This window comes from Cryptomeria japonica, chromosome 3 (assembly GCF_030272615.1).
Source record: "Cryptomeria japonica chromosome 3, Sugi_1.0, whole genome shotgun sequence".
In the NCBI taxonomy this organism is placed as follows: domain Eukaryota; kingdom Viridiplantae; phylum Streptophyta; class Pinopsida; order Cupressales; family Cupressaceae; genus Cryptomeria; species Cryptomeria japonica.
The window spans coordinates 211,922,774-211,932,973 of record NC_081407.1 but is presented as its reverse complement, the minus strand read 5'-3'; the positions used below and the strand labels follow the sequence as shown (position 1 = coordinate 211,932,973).

General features: G+C 37.5%; 1 protein-coding gene across 1 annotated transcript; it reads right to left on the bottom strand.

Moving 5' to 3' along the window:
• Window positions 1-2,121: 2,121 nt before the first annotated feature.
• Window positions 2,122-2,613, bottom strand: LOC131874042 (extensin-like). The gene has a single exon (XM_059217257.1). The coding sequence runs from the start codon at window positions 2,611-2,613 to the stop codon at window positions 2,122-2,124; it is 492 nt and encodes a 163-aa protein (XP_059073240.1).
• Window positions 2,614-10,200: the final 7,587 nt, after the last annotated feature.

Genomic DNA, 10,200 nt, shown 5'->3' with positions numbered 1-10,200 from the left:
TTACTAACAAAATTGTCATCGGACATGAAAATTTTAGAGGCAATGACCCTCTTATCTGTGACATCATCTTCAGGGATCACACTTGGGATGATTGCCTTGTCTAGATCAAAGAAAATCTTTGTAGCTTCATCTTCCCTAAATGCATCAAGAGGAGGAGATGGAGGTGGTACATTGGTGTCTCCTTCTACTATTATATCAACAAAGTCAAAGATCTTTGTCTTCCCCTTTTCCACCTTTCTAATCACCTTGGGAGTTGGTTGTTTTTCTCCTTGGGGTCCTTATTGTGGTGTATCCTTTGAATATTCTCCCCTTAAAACTGTCTTCCCCTTATATCTTACTGAGGGGTCAAATGTGGGCCTTTCTTCTTCTACCCTGCCAAGTTGTTTGACATGCCTCCTAGCCAACTCATCTTCAATCAGTTTGTCTAACATTCTGACTTTGTAAGACATCCTAGAAAAGTCATTATGGATGTTGGCACAAAATCCCTAGAATTCAGTGTCCTCTTCTTTCCTCTCTCTTTCCAATTTTCTCAAATAATTTTATTTCCTTCTTCTCTGCAAGGCTTCAGAGGGATAAGCATTTCTAATTAGGTCTTCATTTTCATCAAAATGGTGGGTAAAGCCCCTCGCCCTCAACTTATTTATTCTAACATCATTTATGTAGCCTCTTGAGCCTGTAATTATTTACAAGGAATTCCTACACTTTATCCAGGGTATCACACCCTACATTGAATTCATTATATCTCACCATCCGAGGAAGATGTTGCCCCTTCCTTTATGTTCTTATTTGCTCTTTCTCTGACCATGTCATCTGCCAAATAAACTCAATTAATGCAATACTAGGTAAAACTATGATGGGAAATATATGTGGTGCTTGATTGCATCCATACACCCTTATTAATGTAAAATTGGAATAGAAGAAGAAATCCCCAAAATTATGGGTGAAGGCACCCTCGGGATACTTTGTACCTTTAGCCCTAGCACTCTTGACCCTTAAAAGTTGTGCAATGTCCCTTGGGAGCCTAGTTAATTTAACTCTCATCATCATCAGAATTCTCATAACAAAGCAATTAAAGAATGTACAATAATTTGAATATTTGGACCCCCTATGCCATGTTTGGGTCCACCTCTGCACTGGCCAACTTCTATGTGTATTTGGCTCAAAAAGGTTTACCTTCAAGGACTCCTCCCAACCATGTCTATTCTGATAAAGAATTAAATGGCACAACAATGAATGATGTTTAAATTTAATTCCTTCCTCGAGGTTCCTTGCTTTAATCAAGCCCTCGTGCGAACTATCCTGAATAATCTCAGCAAAATCATATAATACAAGGTAATCAGCATGTTGGATTCTTATTGCCATCATCAAGTAATCTACTGCCATTAGTGTCAATCCACAGTCCTCTCCCAAAATTTGACAAAGGGCATAGTAGGTTTTTTGTAATATAGTCTTCAAAAAGGGTGAGGTCCAGGGGCTCCATTTCTAATTTTACAACGTAGCTCTTTTCTCCTATATACATTTTTTTATAAAGAGGGGTAAAATATTTTGTCTGTAGAATTCCCTCTTACCATAGTATTTCTTTTTCAACCTATCCTTGTTTATTCTTCTAAGAGAACTCCTATCCAAATCAAAACACTCAATGATATCCTCCTTTGATACATCCACCAAGTCATGGCCTGTAGTTGTTTTCACTATCATACTTTGATTATGATAAGTTTTGGCCAATTACCTAATCAACATTGTCTCCATAAAAATATTAGGGACCACCAACTTCCCCAAATTTAGTCTCCATGGGTTTGAGACTGGGATTGACATATCCCTATTTCCATAGAAGTTGTAAAATATGTTCCACCCTCTATCAGTGGTGTGGGCATCTCTACATCCTGATTCACTATCTCCAAATGCATCCTTCATGCCCTCCTTCATTCTAGAGCCCTGGCACAATTATAAGAGATCCTGGTGGAGCCTCCTTCCCTCTCTTTTCTTCCTCTGCTCCAACTCCTCTAGTTGTTCCTCTACCTCCTTCTCAATTTCTTCTACAGTCTTTGCAAAGGCTAATGGAACTAATGGCTCTGCAGATTGTTTAGATTGAGCAGGAACTTGCTCCCCTTCTGCAGAGCTCTATTCTTTTTTCTTAAAGGCTTTGGGTATAGTCTTCTTTGCAAGAGCCTTCCTCTTCTTAGGTTCAAAAGCCTGTCCTTGTGGGTTTTGTTTCTCAGTTGGTGGATTCTTTGTAGATAAAGCCTTTGCAGATGATTTTTCGGTAGAGGACTTTGTAGTGGGTTTCCTCCTTTTTGGAGTATGTTTCCTTTGTTTGGGAGGAGGGTTAGGCTCGTTTGATGATTCATCATCAGTTAAGACTATAATTGTCTTGGCTACGCTCTTCCTTTTGGTCTTAGGAGGGTTTTCTTTTGGCAAGGTGCTTGGTTCAGCTTCAGTGGCAGCAGTGGTAGCAAGAGGAGGGAGTGGATTATTTGAAGGTACATCAACAATCTTAGGTAGTGGGTGAACTATGATAAGTGGGATGGAATGGGTAATTTCAAGGTCAGATGAGCTTGTTGCAGCCTGTACTATTGAGGCAGACGAGGTGGGAGCACTTGAGGAGGATGCCATTTTCACTTTTTAAAAATGAGAAGAACACAATTAAAGAAGATAGGGAACTCCCACAACTAGGGCAATTAACACAATTGTTTCCTAAAAAACCCCCCCGAACAATTCAAAACACAGCTTCAAAATTAAAATGTATAGTTTTATCAGTTACTTACTAGTTTAGGATGCAATTTGGTTGCACAGATTCACTCTTTAATCATCAGGAAAGCATTCTGGTTACTCTATGGATGTTATGTGCTTACAAATGACCCTTGAAATTCACTTTTATGGTGCATACATTAATCACCATTAATTCATATGTGCATGGCACCTCGGCTTGGTGGCTTGAAATTTGAATTTGATTGTCGATTACACAAATGAACGGTTGAGATTACCCCCTAATTGTCCTTTTCACTATTGACATGGCACGTAATATATCTCCTTTGGCCACCTTTGAATTTTGAGAATTCAACACTTTATTTCCCTTTTAAGTTCTCTTCCCATGGAATAGCGAGGAGAATTTTGTTCTCTCTCTCTAAATACCCCGCATCACCTTCCTAAAATGAACTATTCTCCTATGTGGAAGATCCTCCTCATCATCATTGAACATCCTATTGGCCTGTATTGGACATCTCCTCATTCCAAAAGAATGCATCATTCTTTGTTTCATGCATCACATCTACCGATGTGAGATAGCATAGACAACCATCCCCTTCTATCCCTCTTATCCCACATTAGACTTTACAAGCTTCTTTTACCCTTGCAGGGTAACATTGTTCACTTTTCATACGTTCCTCGTTGTCCTCCAAGTCATCCTGTTTGACTTGATTCTTCTTTGACTTTTGTATTTTGGTCTTCATCCTCACAGGGTGGTAGGGAGTATTGAATCCCTTAACGATCCATTCCCCACACCACATTTCTTATTCGCATCTGAACCCTATTGGGCATGAGCTTCTTCTGATCATCTTTATTCCCACTATCCTACATCGACATTAATCTTTTGTCCCTTCGTTGCATGGGAATCCCTAATTGTTAACCCTTTTGCTGCCTTGGGATAGCAAAAACAATGCATTGAATTACCACCGCTTTCCCCGCAACACTAATGTTAGACAGTTCAGATAACCAGAAGACAACTGAAACGGGGGTGAACTAGTTGTCACATATTACTAGAAGCATTAGCAATTAAAACTTTAATACCAGAACCCAAAACAATAATATCAGAATAGCAGTTAATCCATTTAATCATAAACAATAATCACAAAATAAAATCCATCCACATAAAACCAAAATTTGTACGTGGAAAACTCCATAAAGGGAAAAACCACGGTGGGAAGCCTACCCACAGTCAGACAATACTTCTATAGTAAGTATGTGAATTACAATGAAGGGGCCTATACTTGCAGAAAGGCCAACAACCTAGAGCACACTACTTGTCATAAAAGGAGTCTCACTGACTACATAGAAATCCAGACTATAATCCAGAGAAGTATTGAACTGCAAAAGATAGCATCTCCTATGCTTGAGCACAATGTCGGTTAAGCTCAATACTGGAGGACTAAATCCTCTTACACAAACCCAATTCGATCTCCAATGATCGACCAACTCCTCTGCCTAAATGATATTAAATTATTCCCAATTACATTCCTTGACCATGACCTCTTACATTAACCATGATGATCTACAATGAGATCTTACATCTATTTATACAAACCCTCGACCATAAACAATCAGGTCGGCCACTAGACAATAAACTGATTACATAATTACAAACCATGTCAGCCTTAGACCATGTGAGTCCCAACCAGTGTTGAGAGGGGAGGGGTGAATCAGAACTTTACCGATTTTACATAATTAAAACTTTTAACTCAAGTTTGCACTAGCTTAACATTCATCAATATAAATAATTACTACAAAAGAATATGCATGCATGAATTTGTACTCTTCTAGAGTACGCCCAGTGAGGAGCCATCCTTGTTAGGAGATAACAAAGACACTATTAGGTGCCACTTGATTAAGGGATTTTGATTAAGGCCTGTCAGTTCCTTTACCATGTTAAAGGTAGCCTTGTTAAAGGTCTTAGGATCATCAATTAAGATAACACCCTGTTAATGGATTTTTACAATGGGACCTATTAAAGTCCACCCTATTAAGGGATTTTAGTTGCAATGGTTAGAAAGAAATAGAAAGATGATCTGCTGGAGTGGCTACTGATAGCTTTATCAGATCACACTGAAAATCATACTCTATCTGCACCAGTTGTATCTTCTCTGCACAACATTGATTTTCTACTTATACCTTCAAGTCTGCACTCTGCCAATTCTCTGATCCTCAGCTCTGCATTCTGCTCTACTCCCCCTCTATTCACCCTTTTTCAGATCTATTTTCATAGGAAAAGCAACCTCATCAAAATGAATTGAGTGAATTTATTAACCTTTTATTTTGTCTCCAAATTTCCCTCCAAAACATCTAATTCAAAATTCTATTATCATTCCATAAATCAATCTCCAGGAAATCATTCCAGGAATCTTTGTCAAAATAGTCGTTCATGCCGATAAGTCTGTTGGTTGACTGGAGAAGGTTGTTAGTTTAATGGGATGTTAACTGAATGTTACCAAGTCTATCGGTTACAGACTCTATCGGTGTACCAATCAAAATCTACCTACCCGATTACCTCCTATATATCGATTTGTTCACTACTTAGTCGATTGACCTCTTCTATGTTGGTCTACTCACTGCTTGTCGATTGACCTCCTATGTGTCGGTCTACTCACTACTTGTTGGTTGACCTCATGTGTGTCGGTCTACTCACTTCTTACCATGTCTACACATTTCTTAGCCAGTTAACCTCTATATACCGATCTACTTACTGTCGATAGACTATGAAGACTTGGAAGATAATGTTGCCAACAATGACAACCGTATCATTCATCGGTCATACAAAATGCACCAAAATGACAACAAACCAAACAAGTAATATCAACCAATAAGACATCTCATAAATACAACAATAGGTCCTATCCACACATTACATTAATGTCGGTCCATAACCTAGATAAACTAGGACCAAGTATAGGTCCACACACTTCAGCAATGATCTCCAAACGTCAAGTCTCGAAAATGTTTACAAACAGCATCCTGAAACTCCATTAGAAGCTATACCAACACCACTTATGCAATTCATCAAAGATCTCCACCACAAGCTCTATCGATGAAACCCTCACTGGAACCAGAAGTCAATCTTCTAAGCTGACAAGATAGCATCTAATCACCAAACCAGAGCCAAGTGATCAAGTATGAGTATAAGCATTATGAACAAACCAATTCCATCACCAGATTATACCGAAGCCTGTCAGATCAAGTCGGATCCAAGTCAACCAAAACTCACTCAACCTGTCGGGACCAAAAGCATCCAAACATCTAGTGTTGACATCAATGACAAAACATCAATGCAACACATAATCAATTTCACCAAATGGCCAACAATCTCCCCCTTTGGCATTGATGGCAACACTAGATGTGAAAAACATCTAAGTACCAAGAAATGTCAAAAAAGTCTCCCCCTGTGGAAGACAGCCAACAATCTCCTGCATATAGCTCTGAATATCAATATCTCTCCCTCTTTGACTAATTTCTTTAACTTTTTTACATCAATATCACTCTCCCTTTGACATCAATGCCAAAAAACTAACAAAAATATCAAAGCAAAAACATAAGTTTCTGAATCTCAAAGTTGACTACTCCCCCTGAGCAATAGCATCTGACATCAGTGCCAAAATGAATAGTATCTCCGATAGTGCATGTTAGACTGATGATAAAACGCATCAATCAAGCCTCTACCAGAGGGGCAGAAACCTCCAATCTATCTTTCAGGTACTCAAATGATTCCTTGCATAAAGGTTAGTGAAAATATTTGCAATCTGTTCTTTAGTGTTCACATAAACCATCTTAACTTCATTTGTTTCCACCTTCTCCTTCAAAAAGTTATACTTGATACATATGTGCTTTGTCTTAGAATGAAATATCGGATTCTTTGATATATCAAAAGTAGTAGAGTTATTGCAGTGAATAACTACCGGTGCATCACAATCTGATGGACTTGAAAAGAACTGAGAGGAGGAGTGAATCAATGACACCAAAAATGAAACTACTTCAAACACTAACCGGTAGATGAACTTAACAAAACTTTTAAACACAATGCATGTTGTTGGTATTTTGGTATGGTTTTGTCATTGATGTCAATACCTACTAGAACACTAGCACTTTGGTGATCCAGCAACATTCACCGACAAGCAACTAACTAACGCATAGTTACTGGTATATGGTTCACCGGCAGGATATAATATTCACCGGCACTTGGAATGATATGGAAAACACTTGGTAATGTCAAAGACATCACGTGGACACTTTGTTTTGAAGAATTAATTATTCGTATATTCATATTTGTATATTTTCCTTTACCGGCAAATAGGTCCAAGATTACCTAGGGTTACACCGGTAGGTTTTCTAGATCAGCATGGCATGCTATGGAGATGATTTAATATTGGTACAAATGCATTAAGCCGACATGTTTAATCGGTTATTGCATCACATATTATATTGTTTGTAAAATGTTTTATTGTAATATCTTGTAGAGCCGACCTACTAAAATTGGTCTTAGGTTATGGTATAAATGTAAGATCTTATTTGTAAGATCGAATGTGGAATGCGAAAAAGAATTATGTGAAGGTATATGTGAGATTAAGAAGAGGTATACATGAAGACATCATTTGAAGGTGAAGCTAGGTTTTTATGAAAGCATATCAGCATTACACTGGTACTGAATCCAGCATATGAAGATGCTATTCTGTGTAGTACATTCTTATTGGATTTAACCATCCAACTGTAGTCAGTGTGACTCCCATTTTTGTGATTGAGCAGTGAGCTCTAGGTTGTTGGCCTTTCTGCATGTGCAGACCCCATTTATGTACACTTACTATCTGCACTAGTATCATCTAATTGTGGGTAAGGTTTCCCACCGTGGTTTTTCCCCTTACAGGGTTTCCATGTACAAATATTGTTGTTATGTGTTGTGGACGACTTTATGTTTATGTTTCATGCTTTAATCTTTACCGGTATAGCAATTTACTGTTAACACTGTCTACCGGCACACTTAACTGGTTTACCAGTATTAAGAATTAAGTTGGTTAAGTGGTTTTTGGTTTGAATTTATTAGACAACTAATTCACTCCCCCCCCCCTCTTAGTTGTCTCTAAGACCTAACAATTGGTATCAGAGCTTAGTCCTCTTTTGTAGAAGTTTAACAACTTGAGGAGATCCAATGTCTACTAATTATTTCAGGAAGGACAATCCTAAACTTGATGGAACCAACTATGGGATATGGAAGATCATGATGGAGACACATCTGAATTGCATTGGTAAAGACATATGGGAAGTTACAAAGAATGGTTATACTACTATTGTAGTTGGTCAGACTGCTCCAACTACCTTGGCTAAAGATGAGGAGAATGATTGCAAAGCAAGATAAGCACTTTTGAGCGCATTGTCAGATCAACAAATCATGGGATTATTAGATAAGTCTACTACTAAATCTATTTGGAATCATTTGGAAACACTAAATGAAGGAGATTCCACAATCAAGATTGCAAAACTTGAAAGCTTCCAAGTCAGGTATGAACATCTGAAAATGGAAGAAGATGAAAGGATTTCTGCTTTTATGGAAAGAGTAAATGAAATTATTTTGGGTATTAAATATTGTGGAGGAACCTTAAGTGAGGATGAAATTGTTTCAAAAATCCTAAGAGGATTGCCACCGGAATATAAAATGAAGGTTACTACTATAAATGAGTTGAAAACAATGCCTAATACATCAGTAACTAGGGATACATTGATTGGAAAACTTTCAGCCTTTGAAATTGAGGAATTTGGTCCTGTTGCTACTATAAAGACATATTTGGCCTTTAAAGCATCAACATCATCTGCTAGATCATTTGACAAATCAGATTGGAAATTCTTCTATGCAAGAGAACTTGAAGAAACTAGGAAGGAAAATGAAGAGCTTGAAGAACTTGAAGCAGTATTTGCAAGGAAAATGCCAAAAGGTCCAGTTGGAAGTAAGTATGAAGGTAAAGCACCCTTTAAATGTTTCAAGTGCAATAAGATTGGTGATATGGCTTCGAGATGCCCTGATAGACATGCTAGACTAAGAGAAGAATCTAGAAGAACATACAAGCCTAATCCTGAATATCAGAAATACATATTTAAGAAGAACAAAGACAAATCTTGTTACATTGTTGATGAAGGAGTGACTGATTATTCTGATGAGGATCCAGCAGACAATGGATGGGTTTTTGTTGCTATAACAAAAGATCAACTGGGACCTACTACTCAACCGGTAGAACAAGCCCTAACAGCTAAAGTTGAAGTAAAGGATGAATGGATCATTGACTCGGGATGTTCACATCATATGACAGGAGACAAAGGTAAGTTCTTGAAATTTCAAGAATACAATGGAGGTTTAGTAAGATTTGGAGATGACAAAGCTTGTTCAATCAAAGGTAAGGGTACAATATCTCTTGATGGTAAGTGTAGATGGAGGAAATGGATTGAACACAAGATTCAATCTTCCAGCATCCAACAATGAAGTTTTTCCTACAAAACACACACATGCAAATTGAAATCTAAACTAGAAACACACATGCATGTTATCAAACTCTACTCCATTGCACTCTTATTCCTCAAGATTTCACATTTAATCTATATTTGCTCTCAGAAGCAGTTATGCAAAAAGTTGTGGGGAAATGGAGATTTGAGAATGCAAAAATAGTGGATAAGATATCAAGATATTGGAATGCAAACTGACATAAGTTCGACACATAAAGATGAGATGCCCAAATAAGAGAGAGGGGCTTGTTTAAATAGATTTTCTCTGGGCGAGTTCATGATGTGGGATGAATATGGGATAATGCAAGATGAGTGGTAGGAGGGGATATTAAAGAGGTTTTGTTAAATAAATAGAGAAATGTATATAAGGTGAATGCATGAAGGCCTAGAAATGAATATGATATAATGTTTTATTTAATAAATTTAATAGATAAATGACGAGATATTAATAATGATATAATAAAAGATGGAAATTATGAATAATGAATTATGGAGAAATAATAATGTAATAATAAGGACTCGCCCGATGTTTAAAGAAATTTGAAATTAAATGAGGACAAATTAATGGAAATTTTTATGTGTCTACATTTTGCCCCTATTTGAGATAATGCAGCCTGTCTCGTTGTTTCAAAGAAAATGATCAACTGATATATGCCCCAGAGGTGTCTTGGTAAGGGTGATGATTGATTGGTTATGTCCCCTTGAGAGATTGATCAAACAGATTGATGGAGATTGGTCTCTCGATAGATCGTGGGAGAGAAAGATTGGATGATTGATATTGTGCAAGTAATTAGATTGAGATGTACATTTGATGGAAATGCATAGTTGATGAGGCATAACTGAACAATTGATGGAAATGAATAGTATAGCTAGGTTGATAAGATGATTAAGTCGATTGAGCTGATTAAGCCAATAGGGATTGATGCTAGCGCAAGATAAGGTGATCCAATG